The 24,922-nt window shown below is 36.5% G+C and overlaps 2 protein-coding genes across 7 annotated transcripts; one reads left to right on the top strand and one right to left on the bottom strand.

Moving 5' to 3' along the window:
* The first annotated feature begins 630 nt into the window (after window positions 1-630).
* On the top strand, window positions 631-14,494 carry LOC133865660 (uncharacterized). The gene is made up of 17 exons (XM_062302081.1): window positions 631-910; window positions 1,090-1,190; window positions 5,706-5,988; window positions 6,093-6,200; window positions 6,279-6,556; window positions 6,654-6,905; window positions 7,042-7,154; window positions 7,394-7,480; window positions 7,687-7,792; window positions 7,882-8,013; window positions 11,298-11,715; window positions 11,825-11,932; window positions 12,017-12,297; window positions 12,406-12,660; window positions 12,818-12,927; window positions 13,495-13,581; window positions 14,260-14,494. Exons 1-17 carry the CDS (start codon window positions 631-633, stop codon window positions 14,492-14,494), a joined length of 3,234 nt encoding a protein of 1,077 aa, XP_062158065.1.
* On the bottom strand, window positions 14,235-24,366 carry LOC133866581 (uroporphyrinogen-III synthase, chloroplastic). Of its 6 annotated transcripts, XR_009899899.1 has the most exons (11): window positions 24,074-24,365; window positions 23,091-23,178; window positions 22,569-22,638; window positions 21,663-21,781; window positions 20,920-21,012; window positions 18,870-18,925; window positions 17,734-17,819; window positions 17,247-17,381; window positions 16,231-16,299; window positions 15,819-16,120; window positions 14,235-14,354 (listed from the first exon to the last, which is right to left on the bottom strand). XR_009899899.1 is itself a non-coding variant. In XM_062303142.1 (10 exons), the coding sequence occupies exons 1-9, from the start codon at window positions 24,281-24,283 to the stop codon at window positions 16,248-16,250; spliced, it is 909 nt and encodes a 302-aa protein (XP_062159126.1). In that variant the 5' UTR covers window positions 24,284-24,365; the 3' UTR covers window positions 15,709-16,120; window positions 16,231-16,247. The 6 variants fall into 6 exon arrangements, 5 of the variants coding, with proteins under 5 accessions (XP_062159126.1, XP_062159128.1, XP_062159127.1 ...); XM_062303142.1 differs by lacking the exon at window positions 14,235-14,354 and having other exon boundaries at window positions 15,709-16,120; XM_062303144.1 differs by lacking the exon at window positions 14,235-14,354 and having other exon boundaries at window positions 15,709-16,120; window positions 22,569-22,635.
* Between the last annotated feature and the right edge of the window lie 556 nt (window positions 24,367-24,922).

The following is a 24,922-nucleotide window of genomic DNA, read 5'->3' as shown; positions in this document are numbered from 1 at the left end:
TAGCTAATTAATGAAAGAAGATCAGCATCTTCTAGCTGTACGCATGCAACACCAAGATATATAGAACTTGAAGAAATACAGTTGGAAATTGGAAACCACACTAAGAAAGAGAATGAAAAGGATGAGAGACAATAAATTGATAGAGGACTTTGTATTCTTTTATTCAAACTTGTGGGTTATAGTGATAGTGATTGGGGTGGAGATGTAGAAATCAGCACAACTGGATTTGTTTTTTGTTTGGGGAGTTCGGCATTTAGTTGGAGTTCTAAAAAGTAACTAATTGTGACACTTTCAACATGTGAAGCTGAATATGTTACCGCTACATCAAGTGTTTGTCATGCAATTTGGTTGAAGAAATTATTGAAAGAGCTACACATGCACAAGAGGATGCTACAGAAATTCTTGTTGACAACAAGTCGGCAATTGCATTGCCGAAAAATCCGGTATTCCATGCTCGGAGCAAACACATCGACACGAGGTATCATTTTATTAGAGAGTGTATTGTCAAGAATGAGGTACAACTCAAGTTTGTAAAGACTCAACTGGTATCAGAGCCCAACTTATTGATCCTAGATAAATGGCCAATTCAACCTTTCCATTTCAATTCCCTCACCTTTCCGGTGCATTCGTATGAAGGCACTGCTTGGATCGCAAGATACTTGGGAGATTGTAGAAAAAGGCTACAGTGAGCCTAGTGACAAAATTCCTTTGAGTCCTAATCAAAGAGAGGTTTTGTATAAACTTCGAAAGAATGATCAACAAGCTCTCACCCTTATTTATCAATTTTTGGATGAGGCTATGTTCGAGAAGGTGGCGAATGCAACCACCTCCAAGCAAGCATGGGAGATTCTCACAAACTCTCATCAAGGAGTTGATAAAGAGAAGAAAATTCGCCTTCAAACGTTAAGAGGTGAATTTGAAGTTTTGCGAATGAAAGAATCCGAGTCGATCGCGGATTATTTTCAAGGGTGTTGGCCATAGTAAATCAAATGAAGAGATATGGAGAAAGATTGGAGGATGTTAGAGTCATTGAAAAGATCCTTCGTTCCTTGCAACAAAGATTTGATTATATCGTTGTTACTATTGAAGAGTCAAAAGATTTAGAAACCATGAGTATTGATCAACTCATGGGATCTCTTCAAGCCCATGAAGAAAGGCTCCACAAGAAGAAAGAAGAGTCATTGGAACAGGTTCTAGCTACAAAGATCTGTTTCAAAGATTAAAAAGAAGAAGAAATGAGTCAAAGAGGACAAGGACATTGACGTGGCCGTGGCCGTGGTAGGGGAAGAGGAAGAGGCGAACGTAATAGTTTCAATTACGAAGAGAGAGGTCAAGCATCAAGAGGACGAGGACGAGAAAATAATTTGAAGCAATATGGAATAAGGTATGATAAATCTCAAGTTAAATATTATAATTGCCAAAAATATGGTCATTATGTTTGGGAGTGCAGAAGTCACACTAACAATGTTGAAGAGAAAGTTAATTATGCTGAAAATGAGGAAGCGGAACCCACTTTGTTGCTAGCTTATAAAGGATAAGAAAGATGGGAGAAGAACTCGTACTATCTTTGATAACGCGGCAAGCAACCATATGTGTAGAGAGAAAAATAAGTTTGTAGAGCTTGATGAATTAGTAAGTGAGAATGTCAATTACTTTTGGAGACTTGTCTAAAGTTCCAATAAAAGGAAAAGATACAATCTTAATTCGCCTGAAAAATGGAGAACATCAATTTATTACAAATATTTATTTTGTTCCAAGTATGAAAAGTAATATTTTGAGTTTAGGATAATTTTTGGAAAAAAACTATGAAATTCATATAAAAAATCGTAGTCTTTTACTAAGAGATGACAGGAAGAATTTAATAGCCAAAGTTCCTATGACAAGCAATAGAATGTTTTTATTAAATATTCAAACGGATGTAGCTAAATATCTCATTGGCTTTGGCATTTGAGGTTTGGACATGAAAATTTTGGTGGATTAAAATTGTTGGCACAAAGAAGATGGTGAATGACTTATCTTCCATTAATCAACCGAATCAACTTTGTGAATGATGTCTTGTGGGCAAACAATTTCGGAAAAGCTTTGATACCAGTGTTAGGTGGTCTTGGGCCTCTCTCAACTCCAAAAATTAGCTCATAAGGTGAGACTTTTCCTCACATTTATAAACTGACCACCAACCCCTTCCACAACCAATGTGGGATAACCCCAACAAACACCACTCAATTTTTATTAGGAAAAATTACAGTTTAGCCCCCCCAAATTACCACTCGTTTTGCATTTAGCCCCACAAGCTGCCAACACTCCGACTCCGGCCCCCCAAACTACCAAAACCTTTGAAAAATACCCCATTTAGCGAAATATTCTCGTATTACCCCTGCCACGTATCATTTTTTAATTTAAAACTATTTTTTTAAAAAAAAAAAAACTAAAAAAAACTAAAAAAAAAAAGTCAACTAAAAAAACTTGATTTTTTTTTTTTCAAAAAAATAAGGAAAATGGGGTGGCCTGTGAGCCACCCCAGTGGTCGGGGGGTGGCTCGCAGGCCACCCCGGTGGTTGGGGGGTGGCTGGCAGGCCACCCCTCGAGCCCTAGAAAGCAACCCCAAATCGATTTCGGGGTGGCTTTCGGCTCAAGGGTAGCGTGTGACCACCCTTGGGGCCGGGGGTGGCCGCGCGGCTACCTCCAGTGGCCAGGAGTGGCTGCGCGTCACCCATCGAGCCGAAAGCCACCCCAAATGAATAGTTTTTTTAGTTTTTAATTTTTGAATTTTTTTTTAGATTTTTTATTATTTTTTAATTGAAAAATGACACGTAGCAGGGGTAATATGGAGATATTTCGTCAAATTGGGTCTTTTTCAAAGGTTTTGGTAGGCCGAAGTAGGAGTGTTAGTAGTTTGTGGGACTAAACGCAAAATGAGTGGTAATTTGAGGGGTTAAAATGATATTTTCCCTTTTTATTATCACTCAAAAGCTGCTAACGTACAATCGATCGATTGTTTCTGCTGTACTTATTACAGGAAGATAGACAATCTCAAAAAAAAAAAGAAAAAAAAAGGGGCAAGTAAATCATCTAATGAAGGAAAACTTCAACAAAATTGGAAAATCCTAATCTTAAATGGCCGGAAGCTTATAATGCTGAATTCAAAACAAAATTGGAATGAAAATGTTACTACGATGCTAAGTATTTCACGTGATATAAGTACAATTTTAATAATCTATACGTAAATTCTTGAACGCTCCCAAGCCAGTTTTTAATAGTTAATTGAGTCATGCTTAAAATTTGTATCATTTGATATCATAGCCAAATTTTACGTCAATTATCAGATCCAACAGAGCTTGTTGAGTACGAAATTTAATGAGTTGCGATTTTATAATCGAGTTACAAAGAAAAGTAAACCGCCGTGAACGTGGGCGGCGAACGTGGGTGGCGAGTGATAGTTCTGCCCATCCTTTCTGGAAGATGCACGGTTTGGTGACTGTGTCCATGGGTTTCTGGAGCCTCGCTTTTTATGTGGGCGTCAGGCCAAAATAGAAATTGGAAACATTGGGACTGTAGCTGGTGAGGTCCTCTGATAAAAGGGAAAAAGCAGCTGCATCCTGAAAAGTCTCTCCAATACACGCCGAGGTGAAAAAAACAAATTAAAAGCCGGGCGGTAGTACTGTGTCTTGGAGTACTCTTGGGGACCCAAGTTCGTGATGTTAATTATATATTGTCGGCTGTTTATGTTTGGGTGCCGTGTAGGATCACTTGTGAAAGACACCCACAAATCTCTATTATTGAATAATGAAGTTTAATCATGATGCTTTTGATGTGGAAGTAAATCTAGCTTATGTACAAGTAAATCTTACCTGATCTATTAAATAACAAGAGCTAATTCTCAAAGACTTACAGATCTGCCAAGATCATTTGCTTCTCAAAGATTAGACGGAAAGAGTCCAAATTTTCCCCTAGTAAAGACAGTTAATAAGACACAAGCCATGGGAAAAACAATGGTGCATATATATACCTGTTACTGTCGGCTTGTATTTGGGTTTTGCCAGCTTTCATTACGAAAATGGTCCCCGTATCTTGCTGACTTGCTCAATGCTCAACGTACTTTCTCCCAACATTTTCCCTGGTCGTAGCTCTCCTCCCCAAACCCCACCTTCTTTTTCTGGTTGTCTGCCCGGATGAGAAGATCCGACCCATACATTCAACATACTTTTATCTCATTTTTATTTTACTGATGTGATACGTACAGTCGATTATTTTTTTAATTTTTTTATCAGGATCAATCCAATGACTAATCGGCAAAAAACAAATATAATTTTTAACATTTCTCGTGCCGTAAAAGCCCATCTGTCATATGGTATTTTTTGTCATTCCTAACCTATCAGAATATGGTTGATGCCAAACCAAACTTGCCAAGGGCAAAATGACGCTTTTTTAGTTGGAGTTAATAAATGAGGAGCCAAGCCTAATTTTGATAGGCTCTAAGCCTAATTTTAGATGAGTAATGTTATGTACTACATTTTTATTTTACTAACGTGGCAGTTTAAACCAATTTTTAGATTTTTCTTTTTTTAAAAAAAAACAATTACTAATCCAAAGATTGTTTGAATTGTCATGTCCACATTAAAAGATAATTATAAAATAAAAATGTTGTTAAAAAAAGCCAATATTACCTTAGCTTTCAGTTGGCTAACATTATTCTCTAATGTGACACACATGATTCTCATGTGAGTACATCAACAAGGAAGGGTAAGGAGATGATCATGCATCAACACACAATCACAAAATGTTTGGAATTCTTGTACTAAATACGAAAGCAAACAGAAGATTGGAATGTAAATTGAACTTCGTGGGTAACAACGATCGGCCCCGTTCCATAGTTTCTTTACAACAAAAGGCCGAGGAAAGACTTAAATGCATGCAAAGGAACAATTATTCTAATTGGGCTTTTAGAATGAAAAATAGTCCTAAATCTCGTACCACCACCCACATCCTACGACGAAGCTGGGTAAGCCCTAATTGGCGGCCCAATTGCATCTCCAGAATCCTACGATTCCATCTGAAGAGCACTCATTTATGGAGGAAATGCAAATCAACTCGCACTTGGACTCACACTTGGCACTATCACGTCAACCCAAAAACCAAATTTGAGTCCTACTTTTTTTTTTTCTTTTTTTTTTTTTAATTTTATTTTATTGTAAATCCTAATTTCTTTTTGAGAAGATTATTTTTGCCTATAAATAAAGGCCCATGTCATAAGATTATTATTATTTTTTTGTTGGGTCGACATCGAAAGCCAAAACATGTTTCAAAATATTCCTACACACAGAACAATTTTATAACAAATCCGGGATATTTCCGGTGTTTTTATGCGGTGGTTTTGTTCATAGAAAGCCAAAACTTATTCCAAATATATTCATATATACAACAATTTTAGAACAGATCGATCCAGCGGTATGATATTCTATGAATGGTTCCAAAACAGTATATCATCTAAATATTTCTCTTCCACAGTTATTCACTTGGCCTATATATATATATATATAAAACATCAAAAGCCCTTGTCCCTGACAGACCCACGTCATTTTGCAAGCAGCGGCAACAGAGAGAAGATGATCATGAAGCTTTCGTTTCTCGCAAGGTTGCTGCTGCTCTTCCTCTCTTTTCACCATTTGGGGTTTCCCATCTCTTGCTACAGTACTAATTATAACCAGAGCGCCAACCTCAACGCGTTCATTTATAAGAACTTCTTAGATCCTTACATTTCGAGAACATGGAATGCATTGGATTATAAGCCGGTGCATATTGAACCCCAAGCTGGGTTGATGCAAACTGACAAGATTGACGCCCTGCCTGGACAGCCAGCCGGAGTAGATTTTGATCAGTATGCAGGCTATGTTACGGTGGACCCTGAGACTGAGGAGAAACTGTTTTATTACTTTGTGGAGGCACCTCAAAATTCAGCTACCAAACCTCTCGTTTTATGGCTAAATGGAGGTAAATACAATGCTAAATCTCCATCGTTGCAATTGCCATTAATTGTCTACTTCGTAGCACTTAGGAAAAGATAAAGAAAAATGATAGTGGGATGTAATGTACAGGCCCGGGATGCTCTTCTCTCGGATATGGAGCCATGGAAGAACTGGGACCTTTCAGAGTCAAGAGTGATGGAAAAACACTTTACCGAAATCACTATGCATGGAACAACGGTAATTAAGCTCATCATTCAATGTTTTTCTCCTCCATTTGTAAGATTTGAGACTAATGCCTCAGAGAATGGCATGCAGTGGCAAATGTTATCTTCTTGGAATCCCCAGCCGGAGTTGGGTTTTCATATTCAAATAAATCAGGCAACTACGTTCTTGCCGGGGACGCAAGCACGACAGACCACACTTATACTTTCCTTGTAAACTGGCTTGAGAGATTCCCCCAGTATAAAACCCGCGATCTCTTTCTAGCTGGTGAAAACTATGCTGGTCATTACGTTCCTATGCTCGCTGATGCAATTGTTTCACAGAACAAGAAAAAAACAAATCACACAAGAATCAACCTCAAAGGCATCGCAGTGAGTTTCTTGTGAAGTTTTCCTTTCAATTCCTTGCATGCCAATATTTCAATGCATACATGATATACCAAAGGACTTACCAAGGCTTGTGTTGCAGATTGGGAATGCTTGGATAGATGATGTTACAGGTTTAAGAGGCAGATATGAGTATCACTGGGCACATGCTTTGATCTCCGACGAGACTATTGCAGGAATTCGCCAGAATTGTGACTTTTCTAGAATTGGGGTTTCACCCCAGTGTTACTTATATCTAAGCCAAGCAGACGCTGAGATCGGATTGCTTGATATTCAGAACATATATGCTCCGTTATGCAGTTCATCACCAACAAAGTCTGGCCACACTGCTTCTGTAAGTCTTCATTAATACAAGAAATAATTTGTGATTGTGTAGTCTGTGCGAATTTGAAGAATTTAATTCTAAAAAGAAAAAAGGAATTAAATCTGAATTGTGCATAACCATGATTTTGATCTTACACCGTACGTAGGTGAATGGTTTTGACCCCTGCTCCGACCAATACGTCGCCACCTATCTAAATCTTCCTGAGGTGCAAAGAGCTCTTCACGCAAAAGCTACAAACTGGACCTTTTGCAGGTACGCGTGACATATCTTTAGACCAGGCAACAATGGCCGTCACGACAATGACGCTGCCGTCGGAGATTTCGTGGAAATAAAACTGCTCTATTGCATGAGAGTTGTTCGGGCGGCATGACTTATATAGAACAATTCTATTGCACAGGATCTCAATCTTTTTGCTACTATTGATCAAAATTAATATCTTTCTTAGACTAAAGATGTCATAAATATAACAAAAAAATTTCGCTTTGCACTGCCTGCAGCGCTTATCAATTGTTTGATAGCCCAAGGTCAGTTTTACACACCATAGATCAGCTTATATCAAGTGGAATTAGGACATGGATATACAGGTAAGCACCCATCTTTACATGAGCTTTACTGTACTATATATGTAAGTAATCCCTCTAGAATTCCTACCCCAAAGAAAACCCGCATAGGATTTTCCTCTAATTCATAAATGCGCCAAAGTAGTAGATGATAGAATTTTGTTTTTTAAAAAAATTACAGCTTACTTACAAAGCTAGCACTTAAAACATTCCATCGAATGAATCTGCAGTGGCGACATAGATGCCCTCGTTCCCGTAACCTCCACTAGGTTTGCTTTAAACGAACTAAACTCAACGGTCAACACCACCTGGAGGCCCTGGTATTCTGGCACCAAGGTAAATATTTCTGGTCGTTTATTTCATACGCATAGTTTTACCCAAATATAAAACTGGGTTACGAGATTTTCACTTGATGATGATGGCAGATTGGAGGATATGTACAAGGGTACGTAGGAGGACTGACATTCATCACTATAAGGGGAGCCGGGCATAAAGTTCCAAGCTACCAACCGAAACAAACACTAATCATGATCTCATCATTCCTTCATGGGACACATCCCCCAACCTCCTGAGAAAATAGTCCCTTGATACAGCAATTTTGTAATGATACAAATCTCCAAGTATATGTAACCTAAGCTTTAAAGAGTTTTTGCAGGATGAGCATCAATTCCTACTAGAAATTAAACAAGATTCTCAAAAATAATGTTAAAAGATATTTTTCATTTGATATTGTATTCGAGGGGCCGGGGAGGGGGTGAGAACTGTATTTATATATATATATATATATATATATATATATATATATATATATATATATATATATATATATATATATATATATATGCAATTTAAATCATTTTTTAAGAACGGCAAAATTGACCGTAATAAAAAATACATACGAAATTTCTATTCTTTGTGTTTTTCTAATATTGTCTCAGATATTAATGTCATATTATCCTTCTTTCAAAGCTGGAATAATTTGAAAGTGTTTCAATTCGTAATGCCTAGGCATATGTTTTAGCAAAATAAGCCGTGCTCTACCAATCATGTTTTTAGTAGTATTTTCACAAACTCCTCAATTTTCTCTTCCATACGGATTCAGAGCGACAAAAACCCACCTATGTAACCCTTTCTCAAAAATAAAGAAAATAGAAAAACCGCCATAAATTAAACCACATCGCTGAGTTTTGCAGCTAGTTTGTTCAGTAGCTGCAGAGCCTGCCGCAATAATCCTAAACGTGTTTGTTGCCTCGTTGTAAGCCTGCTGCCAAGTCCTGGGAGAAAACTAGAGAGAAACAACTCGATTGATTTTTTGAAGGAAAGGAAAAGATGGAGAAAAAGGTTAATATTACAACTAAAGGCACAGGAAAAGAAAAGGCTACGTACCGGCCTAGATAAAATCACTTTCTAGAAATGATCATGCGCTCCCAATGCCTCAAGGATGCTATCAAGTATCAACCCACCTGCATGCCAACGATTTATGAAGAAACATCTTCAATTGATCCACTAGAACAATCCCCAAATTTTACTCAAGCAACTTAACTAATTAAGCATGAAAAAGTACTGTGAGAATAACTCATTACGGGCATAATAAATTTTGACCATCGATCAAAAGAAAATTTTGATTAAAATGTACATGCTTAAACATAAATAATAACTCATTAAATCTACCACCCAATTACATAGAAAAACCACGCTTAACTAGAAGAGGTTGCATCAAATTCCTAGCTGCATCAATCTCACTGTCTCTAGGTGTTGAAGCACTTACATGGTCAGACCCGAATAACGTTTAATAACTGCATTCGCTCACATACCTTCAACTCATCATGACCCTACAAAGTTTTTTTTATTATTATTATTATTTTTAAAGATTTATTTGCATTTTTATAAATTTGACAAGGTATAGCCTATAGGGGACTTCTCTTTATTAGCTGTTTGAATTAATAAGAAAAACTATAACAATACGATTGATTAAAAGGGGTTGATACTATAACTCATGAGTTAACGAAAAAAAAAATTAGCAGGGGCTTATACGTTGAACATCCACATTAATTTTGATTATCATGCGGTGATGGTTCAGTAGTTTCAAGAAAATCTCCAAATGGTTTGGCACGTACTAAGGTAAGAGTTCAACTCCCAAAATAGAAATATTTAATTCTAGTAATTAGTAGGGAAAACTTCACTTATAGCCTCCGATCTTTCATCATTTTTGAAAAAATGTACCCAAACTTTAAAAAGTGTCAATTAGAGTATCCATCTTTCAATTTTTTTTCAATTTCAACCCTCCGTTAGAATTTTTCATTAAATCCTGTCAAAATTTCCAAAATACCTTTTTTTTTTAGGAAAAAAAAAATTGCTAGGATTTAGGTGTTAGGTCGGAATTTAATGGAATTTGCAAAAATACCAATTCCTGAATCTTTGAAAAAAATTTATAATTTAAAAAAAAAAAAAACATACGGGTATTTTTTGAATTTTGACAAGATTTAACGGAAAATCTTGAGTGTTGAAAGATGGATACTCTAAATTAACACTTTTTTAAAGTTTGATTACCTTTATTCAAAAGTGATAAAAGTTCTCCCAATTAGTATTAACCCAGTCCCACTATATTCTGATGGGCTGAATCAAATTATGACTCATTCTAACACGAAGGGTATGCTCTAAACCAATACTTCCCTCAACTACGTACTTTCAAAATGGCCATTAGAAAACCCAAAAAACAAAAACTCCCTCAAACTGCAGTTCTCAAGCAGATCCTCAAAAGATGTTCGAGCAAGATCTTCATCAAACAAAAGGAAACGGAAAGAATTAGCAGTCAGTGTTGCCAGGTGTGCCCCTTATAGGTGGTTACAATACTTACATGTATAGGTTTTACACAAATTTTAAATAGGAGTAATGTTTCATGCAAAACAAATGTATACACTTTGTACAATAATGCTAATGTGGAGATGATTTTTAATTTTTTTTTTTTGTTGTGCAGAAAACGTTAATTTTTTATTATTATTATTATTATGAAAATCATTTTCACGTCAGCGTTGTTATACGAAGTGTGTACATATATATGTTATGCAAGAAACATTACTCTTTAAATCGGCCTTCGATTTGTCACTTTTTTTCTCGAAATTAACAGTCTAATACAAATGATACGTCATTAAGCGCCAAATCATCCATAAAAAAATAAAAAAAGACCAACCTCTTGAAACAAAAACCATCTTCTTTTTCATCATAATCTTATAGATTTGTAACGTTAGAGGAAAAACCGTTAACTTTGATACCCACATGTACATCGACATTATATTGGGTACTGACATGAACCCTAGCTACTTCTTCAATCATCGATCATATATATTATATTCCCTAACTAGATTAACCTTTTTGGAGATGAACATCCAATCAATAGTTTAACCACCCAAAACAGTCTTGATTAATGTCATTTGGGAATATAAATAAAATTAAAATAATAGAAATATATTGCTGAAGCCAGAACCTGCTATTTTTAATTTACTCAACAACAACGCTGATCATGCAACGTTTTTTTTTTTTATTTATTTATTTTTTTTAAAATTTTATGGTCATAAAACATGTTTCAAAATATTCCTACAACAATTTTATAACAAATCCGTGATATTTCCGGTGTACGTTTTTATGCGGCGGTTTTGTTCATAGAAAGCCAAAACTTATTCCAAATATATTCATATATACAACAATTTTAGAACAGATCGATCCAGCGGTATGATATTCTATGAATGGTTCCAAAACAGTATATCATCTAAATATTTCTCTTCCACAGTTATTCACTTGGCCTATATATATATAAAACATCAAAAGCCCTTGTCCCTGACAGACCCACGTCATTTTGCAAGCAGCGGCAACAGAGATCGAGATGATCATGAAGCTTTCGTTTCTCACAAGGTTGCTGCTGCTCTTCCTCTCTTTTCACCATTTGGGGTTTCCCATCTCTTGCTACAATACTAACCAGAGTGCCAACCTCAACGCGTTGATTTATAAGAACATCGTAGATGGTTCTGTTGCCTTTGTATGGAATGCATTGGATTATTCGCCGGCTCATATTGAACACCAAGATGGGTTGATGCAAGTTGACAAGATCGACGCCCTGCCTGGACAGCCAGCCGGAGTAGATTTTGATCAGTATGCAGGCTATGTTACGGTGGACCCTGAGACTGAGATGAAACTGTTCTATTACTTTGTGGAGGCACCTCAAAATTCAGCCACCAAACCTCTCGTTTTATGGCTAAATGGAGGTAAATACAATGCTAAATCTCCACCAGTACTGTTGCCATAATATATATTGTCTAGTTTGTAGCACTTGGGAAAAGACAAAGAAAAATGATAGTGGGATGTAATGTACAGGCCCGGGATGCTCTTCTCTCGGATATGGAGCCATGGAAGAACTGGGACCTTTCAGAGTCAAGAGTGATGGAAAAACACTTTACCGTAATCATTATGCATGGAACAATGGTAATTAATTGCTCATCATGATCTCAATGTTTTTCTCCTCCATTTGTAAGATTTGAAACTAATGCCTCAGAGTATGGCATGCAGTGGCAAATGTTATCTTCTTGGAATCCCCAGCCGGAGTTGGGTTTTCATATATTTCAAATGAATCAGGCGACTACATTCTTGCCGGGGACAGAGACACAAGAGACTACACTTATACTTTCCTTGTAAACTGGCTTGAGAGATTCCCCCAATATAAAACCCGCGATCTCTTTATAGCTGGTGAAAACTATGCTGGTCATTACGTTCCTATGCTCGCTGATGCAATTGTCTTCCACAACAAGAACCACACAAATCACAGAAGAATCAACCTCAAAGGCATCGCAGTGAGTTTCTTGTGAAGTTTTCCTTTCAATTAATTCCTTGTGTGCCAATATTTCAATGCATATATATATATACCAATTAAAGGACTTACCAAGGCTTAAGTGTTGCAGATTGGGAATGCTTGGATAGATCATGTTACAGGTTTAAGAGGCAGATTTGAGTATTACTGGGCACATGCCTTGATCTCCGACGAAACCATTGCAGGAATTCGCAAGAATTGTTACTTCTCTAACGATTGGCATTCAACCCTGTGTTTCTTGTATCAACGTCAAGCAGATGCAGAGATTGGATTGCTTGATATTGATAACATATATACTTCGTCGTTATGCAGTTCATCACCACCAAAGTCCGGCCACACTGCTTCTGTAAGTCTTCATTAATACAAGAAATAATTTGTGATTGTGTAGTCTGTTGATGACAATTAGCGAATTTGAAGAATTTAATTCTAAAAAGAAAAAAAAAATTAAATTAAATCTGAATTCTGCATAATATATTGACCATGATTTTGATCTTACATCGTAGGACGTCATCGGTTTTGACCCCTGCTCCGACCAATACGTTACTACCTATCTAAATCTTCCTGAGGTGCAAAGAGCCCTTCACGCAAAAGCTACAAACTGGACCTTTTGCAGGTAATCGTGGCATATATATCTTTAGACCAAGCTGTTAAAGTATAATGAGGCTAGCTAACTCACCTTTAAAAGAGGTATTAAGAGAAGAGGGATACTCATGGCTTATGAAATCTACAAGTTAGCAATCTCTTGACAATGCGAGACTCTTTGATATGCCCTCTCACGTATGACATTATAACCAAACACGTGGACCAATAGAGGGATTCGCCTAACAAAGTCCAATGAACTTGATCTGATACCATTTTAAAGTCCAATAAGCCTACATAACTCACCCTCAAAAGACGCCTTGAGAGAAGAGGGATGCTCATGACTTATAAAATTTACAAGTCAAGAATCTCTTAACAATGCAGAACTCTTTGACACAAGCAACATTGGCCGTACGTAACAATACTGTCGTTGCCGACGGGAAGTTCTTGCAATAAAACTACTCTATTGCATGAGAGTTATTCGGGCTGCGAGACTCACATAGGATCTCAATCTTTTTGCTACGTATGCAAAATTAATATCTTTCTTAGACTAAATATGTCCTAAATATAACAAACAAATTTTGCTTTGCACTGCCTGCAGCCGTTATCAATGGTCTGACAACCAACGGTCAGTTTTACCCACCATAGAGGGGGTTATATCAAGTGGAATTAGAACATGGATATACAGGTAAGCACTCATCTTCACATGAACCTTACTATGTAAGTAATCCCTCTACAATTCCTACCCAAAAGAAAATTGGCTTAGGATCTTCATAAATGAACCAAAGTTGTGGATCATAGAATTTTTTTTTTTTTTTTTTCTAACTTCATGACTTATAATTTCTGATATTTTATAATTTTTAAATAAGGTATTCAAACTTTAGAAAGTGTCAATTATGATATCCAAATTTCAATTTCAACCCTCCGTTAGAATTTTCGTTAAATCATGTCAAAATTTTCAAAATATCCATTTTTTTAGTTTAAAAAAAAAAAAAAAAAAAAAATTGTTGCAAGGATTTAGGTATTGATAAGAATTTAACAAAATTTGCAAAAATATTCATGCCGGAATGTTTGAAATTTTTTATTAACTTTTTTAAAAAAAAACACCATGGTATTTGGAATTTTATAGGATTTAATGAAAAAATTTAAGGAATTGTTGAAATTGAAAAAAATTGAAAGATGAATATCCTAAATTGACACTTTCTAAAGTTTTGGTACCTTATTTCAAAAGTAATGAAAAATCAATCATCGGTTATAGGTGAAATTTTCCAAAAAAAAAAAAAAAAAAAAATTAGATAATAATAATAATAAAAGCTTACCAATTGCAAAGCAAGCACTTAAACTATTCTGTCAAATGAACTTGCAGTGGCGACACAGATCCTCTCGTTCCAGTAACCTCTACTAGGTTCGCTTTAAACGAATCAAACTTGACGGTCAACACCGCTTGGAGGCCCTGGTATTCTGGCAAAGAGGTAAAACATCTGGTTGGTCATTTGATACCCATAATTTTACCCAAATATAAAACTGGCCGGGTTAAGAAATTTTCACTTGGTGATGTTGGCAGATTGGAGGATATGTACAGGGGTATGTCAGAGGACTGACATTCATCACTATAAGGGGAGCTGGACATACGGTTCCAAGCTACCAACCAAAACGAGCACTAACCATGATCTCATCATTCCTTCAGGGGACACATCCCCCAACCCAACCTCCTGAGATAAAAATAGTCCCCTGATACAATAATTTTCTAATGATACAAAATATCCAGGTAGAGAGTTTCCTGCATGTTCATGCATCAACTCCTTACTGGAAACAAGATTCTCAAAAAAAAAAAAATGTTAAAAAGACATTTTTCATTTGATCTTGTATTCCAGGGGCAGAGGGTGAGAATTGTATTTATATATATGCAATTTAAATCATTTTTGAAGAATGGCAAAAGTGACCGAAATGAAAAATACATATGAAATATCTCTTCTTGCTTAAGCAACAGTGTAGAGCAGTCCTCACTTTTTTAGTTTTACTAAATTTCTTAACTTGTCATTTTTCTCCTTAATTACAGGTCTCTCTATTATACTTCATGTATGCTCAAGTTGTGCCCCTCTGCAATTTTTAATGAGATTGATTTATTTATTAAAAAATACCAAAAAAGAAAAAGAAAAAAAAGGGTAAATTTCTAAAAGAGATTTCAAGGAGGCTTTTAGTTGTAACACATTAGACTCGTTAGTCGTTACCTTCAAGAAAAAAAAAAATGTCTTTCTTTTTCTCTGAATGCTCCACATGATCCTATATCTAATATTAGGGTTCAGACTCCACTTTCAGGTACCACCTTATGTTTTCCTTTTCACCTGGACAAAATAAATAAATAAATAAATACTTTTTACTACTTCTAATTGGTACGCAACTCGCCCACTCATGGGGCTTGAACCTGTGACCTCACCAACTACCACATTCTTACGGTTGATGGAGGTGCAATTTAACCCAAAGGCTACTATATCAACCCAACATGCTTTTGTCCTTTTATAGCGATAAACATATTTACCGTCGACGCAACACATGGTTTTCTTGGTAAAAATTCCAGCCACATCCTCCCATGATCTAACCTTGCAGAGAGATTTTAAATGCAGAAAAAACCTTGAAAGCTTCCAATAAAGTCTCAGAACACAACAGGCCAAATGTGGTACCACAATTGACATTCAAGAGGACCCAGCCATAAACCTCGCTTTGTTATATGGCAAAATTAAGAGGGATGACAGCATGTCATTCGCAAAGGCATGGGCAGCAAAACTTAAGTCGGTCACAGCATAAAGCAAAATAATGAAAGTATAAAAAGCCCTCTCTCTTTATAAATTGAGCATAAAGAATTTAAATATAGAAAGAGGATGATACAACAAAATATATGGACCAAAACAAATAGTCGCCACTCACCACTTCGTCAATGTTTCATGAAGTAGTAGCAAAACCAAATCTTGTCAACATAGTAGTACAGTTGATGTTGGAGAGCTTTCTTTGTCACAATATCCTCTGGATATCCCTTGACTAACCTTGAAAGAAAGCTCTGCCCATTGGATATGGTCACTTCAGGGTGTCAAAGAGTCAATACACCTTTCTGTCATGCTGCTGCTAGCAAAAAATTTCATCTTCGTTTTGCATCTAGTTTGTCCAGAAGCTGCAAAGTCTGATCCTGAACTCGTTGCCTCGTTGTCAGCCTGCCAAGTCCTGGGAGAGAACTATAGAGAGGAAACAACTCGATTGAATTTTTTTTAAAAGGAGAGGAAAAGGGGGGGGGGGGGAAGGTTAAGTTAATATTAACTAAAGACATAGGAAAAGAAAAGGCTACCTAGATAGAATCACTTTCTAGAAATGATCATGTGCTCCCAATGCCTCAAGGATGCTATCAACCCACCTGCTAACAAATTATGAAGAAACATCTTCAATTGATCCACTAGAACAATCCCCAGATTTAACTTAGGCAACTTAACTAAGCATGAAGAAGTGTGAGTAACTCATTACGGGCATAATAAATTTTTACCAAGAATACATGTACCAACTATATCGAGTTATATTTCAAGATTTACCATAATTTTTACATATGTTATGATAACTTCCTTTTTTCAAAAAAAACAAAAATGGAGACTACTATCACTGCTAATAATTATACAAGAGCATGTGCCATCTCAATGATTGTGGTTTTACATTTTGAATGGCAATTCTCTTTCATTTAACAGAAACCAACACGTCCGAACTTCCATCCTCAAAAATGCAAATTCATTTTTCTTGCACAAGCAACTTTATATCCTATCCTAATTCATAACATAATAGATTATCTTCCTGCTCAATAGTTTAGCAAATAATCACTATTTTGTTATACTTGGCTAAGATGAAATGCTAATATTTTTTTTTTAAGACTAAATTTAAAAGAAAGAGAAAAAATATATATTAATAGCCAAAAAACAATTAAAGGAAACAGTAGTTAGTAAAATGAGTTTAATGACATACATTTGCCACTTCCAAAGACTTAAAAATTACAATGAAACAAAACAAACATTCAAAAATGAAATTTAAATAAAAAAACATTTAAAAAAAAAAAAAGTTCAGCCAACCACCAGTGCAACCTTATGATAGAAATTTTGTGTTTAAAACTTAAGCATGTTAGAAAAGTCACATGAAAGAAGCAAAGAGTTTATAATCAGTAACATATACAAGACACATTTCCTCCAAGCTCAGACAACAGACACGATGTGTGCTAGTTCAGAAAAACTCTTAGCATAAGTGTTTGTAATCAGTAACGTATATCAAGGAGGCACTGGCATAAGGTAAATCTCCCAAAAAATAGGTAAAGAAAGAGAACCTTACCCTTCAAGGCCTGGTTGTGTTGGGTAGTACACATTTTGCAGGCCTAAACTTTTCCCAGCCAAAGCAGTTGTCTCACCAATACAGGCAACTGAATTGTTCCACTTCTTTGAATCCAAAATAAGTTTGACCCAGGCACTGTGGCAATGGAGATTTATGAACAAAGTGCATGATGTAAAACTTCCTCATCAAAAACCCCTGATCAATCTATGTAGCCCAAAGAAGAAAAAGAAATATAAGGTGTTCCATTGACCCTGATTATATGGAGTGTAACCATTTAGTTGACTCAAACTGCATCTAGGTAGAAAATGTATGAAATGGTCAATTTGGATGGCACAGGGGCAACTGCAATTCAAAATGTCCTTGTTGCAGGACAAATAGAAGCATCTATGAATAGTGAAAAAAGTCAAATGCACGTCTAATCACTCCGTGTAAATCAGGGGAAACTAATTAAATGTCACATATAAATAAAAGGCAACCAATTACTCACCGAACCGCTGAAGGTGAAGCAACTGTAACAACAGGAGTAGAAAGTGCCTGCTTTAAAAGCACTGGGTCAACATGTTGAACTGGTACCTGGAAGAAATCATTTCAAATCAGGGGCTAACTGACATATTTAGCAAAATTGGCTACCGTAAATCACCCACTTGAAATTAGTTCACAGGTACCAGAAAAGTGCAATTAATATAACACACAACATAATGGAATTTATAGTTTCACATATGACATGAAACAGTGATATGGGATGCAGAGGTAATGCCCACTCTTTTTCTTTCTTTCTTTTTTTAAAAAGTAATAGCCTCACTACTTATTTAATGGTACTAGCATGAAGATTGACCACAGACAACCATTAAATTCAGTTTTACTGCAACACTGGCTTTCTTAGGTTGGGAAACAAGCAAATAACTCTTCAAATCATAGGGCACTAAAATCCCTCAAATCAAGAGAAACTCCAATGATGTCATCCGAGCAATATAAAATGGAGATGGGGCCAGTTTTTCCGGCTATTTGGAATATCATCCATGAAATTCATGATAAGTAACGGAATACAATTCTGAAGTGTTCGCATTATTTAGAAAAAAACAAGCAAAAACTCATAATCAACTCAACTTTAACCAGATCAGAACTAATAAATTCAGGCTAGTCAATGGAACCACTAGAAAGAGAGCACCATCCGACCCTCTGCAACTGCGAGGTGTGAACATAAGGAATGTGATTAAAGGGTCGAATATAAGAGAACACCAGGACAAAAAATTATCCATCAAACTGCAAACTTGAACTCTAGTGAATAAAGGTAAATACACGCTCGTGAACAAAGGTAAATACATGACAAGTGCATGTCAGCATGTGTGACAGAAAAATAGACATACGTAGGCCCAACATTGCAAAAGCATATGAAGCAGATTTGGTCCATTAGAATTTACAGTAAACATGTTCTCAGAGTCATAAATTTCTTTTTTTAATAAGTGTTCGCAATTTATTAAAAAACACAAAAGACACAACCCAAGTATATAGGAATAAACATATGTTCTCAAAGCCACATAAAAATTAAACATCGATACTTTTGATGCATGAAGACAGCAAGTCAAAGACCCACAGCTAAACCACTAATGCTAAATACTTTACCGTCGTATATGTATTTAGCCTTGTGACCTCAAATCCACGACCAGACAAGCCTTCCTCTGTAAAAAATTCACCATAATGATTGATTAAGAGTACTTCGCACACCCTTGTTTAGATATAAAGACAAAGATCAACTTAAAGTATCATGCTGACTGCTAAATTATGATCCATAAAGACTTCAACCTATTATGCTTGGGCTAATACATGTTCCTTCTTCATATGAGACAAGAAGGAGCTTCACCAATATGAGAGTCGCCAATTAGCAAAATCACAATAATAAAACTTTGTACAGAAATTATTTAATAGTTGAGACATGAGCATGAATGTTAAATGGGCATTCAAATACATAAACTACGCTAGAAGCATCATGGAGCCTATCATAATTACAATTCAACTCTTGTTAGTTCGAATACAGAATACGCTAGGTGCGAATGGTAGAAAAGAGTTAAAGCAACATATCTCTAGTGCTGTGCACAAATAAATAAATACATCATACACCACAGGGCCAAACATTATTCCAAGGAAATGTTGCTCATTGAGAATATAATTTATGGTACTTTAAAAAAAATCACCAAATTGAGTCAGCATGTTGGTTTTTTGCAGTCATGAATTCTAAACTCTCGCAGCCTAAACACAGGTTTTAAGCTATTAAATTTTCATCCACAGTCTGCTTTGTATGTTTCTACCCTTTTCTCTTCATAGTTCACAGCAGCTTTGACAATTATTCTTGGCCTATTTGAGTGTGTATCTTTTTCATGATTTAACCAGAAATAGCCTTTGCAAAGTACCCAAGTGTAAAAAAACCTCTATCAAATTTCTTAACATGATTTATCTCTTGTTGGGTATATTCTGTGGGTTCTGTATACCGCTAGACACTTTAAGGTAATAGTTTTTTTCCCTTTTTTTTTGTACGGACATATAAGAAGAAAACAACTAACTAGAAATTTGGGCTGTGCAACCCGACAAAAAGCAATAGTAAGAGAAATAGAAAATAAAAGGGAATGCATCAAATGAATGACGCAGCCATATAGATTCTTGGCAAGAACACCAAGAAAAGTGGCTGCCAATAAAGGCGATATATGAAGGTGTGGATGGAGGCAAGACCGTCAAAAGACCCTTCAACCCTAGCTGAACCCTCAATGCAAAGGACTCAGATAGGGGCATGACCCTCATGACACCCTTCAACTCTACCCAAACACCCGAAAGGTAACAACTACAGCAAAAACATAGAAACACAAGGAAACACAAAAATTTAAAAACAACAAAATGCCCAGAAAAACCAAAAGCAACACATCAAGACTAGCTCAAGAGATCGGCAGCAGTGGTGGAAGGTAGCGGAAAGGAGGTGGAGGGCTGTCCACGTGTCCCACATGCACCAGCCCGTGTTGGCCGAACAGTGAAACGGCTGATGGCGGAGCGAAGCGAAGAGAGCCAAGATCACGAAGGAATGGCGTGTGGCAGTAAAGCTTCTTGAAGTTGACTGATCTAATTTTGAAAAAATAAAATCAAAAAACTTCAAGAAAGGGGCGAATCCGAGGTAGAGAACGGCTAGAGGAGGTGGAAACCGGACCATATGCGGTGGAGGAGAAGCCAGCAGAGCTGTTGAACCGAGATATATCGTCAAAGGAGATGGATAAGGCCTTCGAAGAGGCGGATAGGACCTCAGAAGAGGCGGGTAGAGCCTTCAAGGAGGCGGGAAAGGGGGGGGAAGGAGGAAGGGGGGGGGGGGGGGGGGGGGGGGGTGTCGTAATACCCTCCTCTTTCAGTTGGAGATTCAAAAGGTGGGGGTTGTGTGTTTTGGAGAGAGAAGAGTGCATTTTGGGTTTTTGTGTTGCAAGCATACTCACTTTAAGGTAATAGTTTAAACGTGATATTTGATCACAAAGTACATCCATCTAACCTAATATTTTACATGTATCATTGTGCAACCAACCAGATTGATTATGCAAAGCAATCTCATGAAATATCAAGTAATGAGATTTAAGAGAGTGATTTTAAGTGTTAAGATGGCCACATTGGAAAGGGAAGCATATAAAAGCAGCATTTCACATACCAATCTCATTGCTAGCTTTTGCAGAAGCAGGATATAAGACTCTGCATCTTTTCCCATTCTTCGGAAGCTCAGAAGCCAAAACCTTACCTGTAGCTGGAGTAATACAATTTACATAAAAAATTCATATTGTGATGCTTAACAAAGACAAACTATAATCATTTTACTGAACAATGAATTATCCAATGAGCAAAACATTACAAACAGTAATTCATGCTAATAATGATGCAGACTCGAAAGAAACTCACCACACTAGTCCAAAATCAAACCATATATATATATATAAGCATGTATGTAAGTACATATGTACGTGTATGTGCGTGAATGATGAGTCAAGAACAAACCCTAAATGTAACAAAACAAACCCTACCAAAACGAATTGGCAATAATTGTCTCCTCAATGCAACAAATTAAATTTCTGCAACCACAAAGCCATTAACATGTAACTCTCTAACATATTCATCTCATCAATCTGAAATGCCAAAAGTTTCCTTCATACAGATTATCAAGATTCTTATTAAATAATCATTCATAAAAGATAAAAATTAATTAATTAATTAATTAATTATAAAAAAATTAAAAAAATTAAAAATTAAAAATTAAAAAAAAAAAAAAAAAAAACCCTTATTCGATAATGCCCTCTGGTGCTCACTGCATAGGATTGGAATGTATATGAAGCATAACAGGCAATAAAATGCAGGTTTAAATTTTATTGTAAGCCTGCAAATACATATGCAGACAAATACCTTTTGAGGGTGCAAAGGCAACATTGAGTGATTGCTTGGAGAACTGCTTTACGTCCTCAAAAACGCTCGCTGTACCAGCTCCCACAACACCTACATTAACATTTGGGGTCCCAGCAGCCCTAAGGTTTTAAATTAAGATGAAGTTTATCATTTTTGCCAAGTTTGTAAAAGAAAAGGAAAAGAATAGCTTATTAAAGATCTCTTTAAGACACATTATTTTATATTTTTGGGTAAGCAAGACACCCTATTTATTTATTTTTTGATAAGTAAGAGAAATTTCATTAAAACGCAAAAAGCGATCAAGTACAAAGGTAGTGTACAAGAACTGCCACTAAGAAGAAGAAGAGAACAAGACAAGAAAATCATTAAAACTAATCACTAAGGGGGCGAGGAACGCAGCCGTCCAAGAGTACAAAGAATAAAAGAAAAAATAAATGAGCTCCTCAATGATTCTTTCTTTGTCCTCGAACTGTCTATCGTTGCGTTCCCTCCACAGAAGCAAGACACCCTATTTATGATAAGCTAAATTGCATCCGATAAATGTCTGTGTGTGGGGCAACTGTGTGTGTGTGTGTGTGTGTGTGTGAGAGAGAGAGAGAGAGAGAGAGAGAGAGAGAGAGAGAGCATGGAAAAAACATAATCTAATAAAGATTTTTAACACCTAAGGCATAACAAATTTAAAAATTTTAAAAAGCCAATCACCATATGCATAGATACAGGAGAAAATGTTTTAGTCAAAAAATATAATATGCACATCCTAGGATTAAGGACAACAAGCAGATCAAGAAGACAGAAGAGACAAAGCACGAACAAAAAACACAAGTCACATCTTCCAGAAAAAATTTCAGGCAACAATGGTTTTACATTAAGTGCGTCAGAGTATAGTTGAAAAGTTCTAACCCTTACTTCCATGCTTCCAGAAAGACCGAACCCGCCTGAGGGGAAGTTATTACAATCCAGTCAAATGTAGTGTCTGCTGCCATAAACACAAAAGAAGAAAGAAGTGAACAATAAATCCTAGACTTAAGCATCATAATAGGTAAAAAGCCACTCGACTGTCTGAATCATAATTTGGAAAAAATAAAAAGCAAAAGTAAAACCATCTTCAATTTAAAAAGAAGGAATAAATCACGCTTAGTAGTGACTGTCCTAAGCATATCTCATTTCATATTCATGAGCCCAAATTGATCCGGGCCATATGGTAGCCACAAAACAGCATTCTCTCTGATGAATGAAAAACATCGAGTGTCACCTAATTCCAGCTAATATTACATGATGCCACAGAGAAGAAGACAGTGAATAAGGCAAACATCGAGTAAGCTCAGGCAGTCCAAACACTACTCTAACAATGATCCCTGGCAGGAATGGAATCACTGGAACTTGCACTAAAAAAATCGTTCCATACCACCACAAAGATCATGACCTTACCACTTATTACAGAAGAAAGCATATCCCTATCAGGCCCGTGTGTATGCTGAACGAGGGGAAGCTCCAGACAGTTGATCCCATGCTTAGCCTGTATCCAACATTTAGAAATTTAATCTTAATTCCAAGAGATATTTGACCACCCATGCAACAAGGATCCTACTATAATATGTTCTCTTGTAGTGGACAGATAAAGCAATGTTTCCACTTAATTCATTATTGTCAAAATACCATGAAATCATTATCAGTTTTAACAGAGGTGTCATCAAAGTTATAGAGGCATTAACAAAATAGTAATGATAACAATAATAGTGTAAATAATTAATATTAAATTTTTTTTTTACAAAAGGAAAAAAAAAATTAAAATAACTTTATATGTCCAGTTTTGTGGCAACTGATTAGAATGGTAAGAAAAACCATCAATAACACCATGTTAACAGCATGCTTTTTTTTCACGTTATAGAAAATAAAATAAAAGAAAAAGGGGGGGGGGGGGGGGGGGGGGGGGGGGGGGGAGACACTACAAATGTAGCTTAAAGAAGATTCTTAAATGATGAAAAGTGGATTTTCTTGGAATGTACAATCAGTCTCAATGACACACGCAGCTAATGCAACAGCTTCAACACATTTCGTCTTTGTTATGTGAGAATTTTGGTGAGAGTGCCAACAAATGTGAGAATTTTGTCTATTTCATCGTATCAAATAGACAAAACGATGAAAATGCCAAGTTTTTCTCCACATTAAATCAAACGCCTAATGTAAAAATAAACATCGAGCCACACTCAAAAAAAACAAGTACAAAAATACTGTAAACGATTTGAGCACAAACAATGAGAACGCGAAACTATAAGATCAATTCATATGACTGTAAGGAAAAAGCAAGATAAGCCATTCCAAAACCCTAGAAGTCCAACAGAACGCAAATTCAAATAGACATCTAAGCAAATAGCAGATAAAGTTAAGAGCACGGAGTGAAAAACGAGTACCAGAGCTTTGATGAGCTTGCCGTTCTTGCCACGCTCTCTGGTCACCACCACTCTCGGCGAAGAAGTGGAAGCCGAAGAATCCGAAGAAGAAGAAGAAGAAGAAGCTCGGATTCTAAAAGTAGAGGGAAAGCCGCGCTGATGAAGTTGCGGACGAGAAGAAGAAGAAGAAGCAGAAGTGGACGGTGGAGAGAGAGCGCAGAGCGAAGCCATTGTAGACGTGTTGCGCAGAGAGGAAAGAGATAGAGCCAGCTGTTGGCTAATTATAAATCCGATTACTTTATGGGTTACTCCCAAAATATCTTGCAAAAAAAGGGTCTTAAATACTAATTAAAATAGCGCCGAGCCAAACGGGTACAGTAGGTACACCTGTAGATGCTGCTCGAAGCCATGCTACTGTGGTCCCCGGGAGCATATTTTCCTTCATTTTGCTCGGTTGAGATCGGGTTTGAATTTCGAAATAGAATGAATGGACGGTAGATATATCTAACGGCCTAGGAGTTCTTTGCGTTTTTAAATACTAGTTCTTTCACGTACAAAAAAAAAAAAAAAAAAAAAAAATAGTAGGTCTTTCTGCGTCCCAACTGCCCTACCCAACCCTAGGATGCTGTGCGCCCTAGCATCCAACAAATGCCAGCTCATACACTTGATTCGCGAGTTTTATCACTTATGGCTGTGGGTGTATGGTGACTAGATGGGCTACATCATCAGAACCGTTCGTTGTTTTCCTTTAGTTTCAGATTCGGAAATCAGACGGGTGGAGAAGGCCGTGGAGATTAAGACCAAGATAATTGTGTGAGAATACATACAAGGATCATTGTCTAGGTAGGTGGCCGGAATGCTGGATCTCTT

The sequence above is a fragment of the Alnus glutinosa genome, chromosome 4 (genome assembly GCF_958979055.1).
Source record: "Alnus glutinosa chromosome 4, dhAlnGlut1.1, whole genome shotgun sequence".
NCBI lineage: Eukaryota > Viridiplantae > Streptophyta > Magnoliopsida > Fagales > Betulaceae > Alnus > Alnus glutinosa.
The sequence above is the reverse complement of the archived record's forward strand: the minus strand, read 5'-3'. Positions and strand labels throughout refer to the sequence as shown.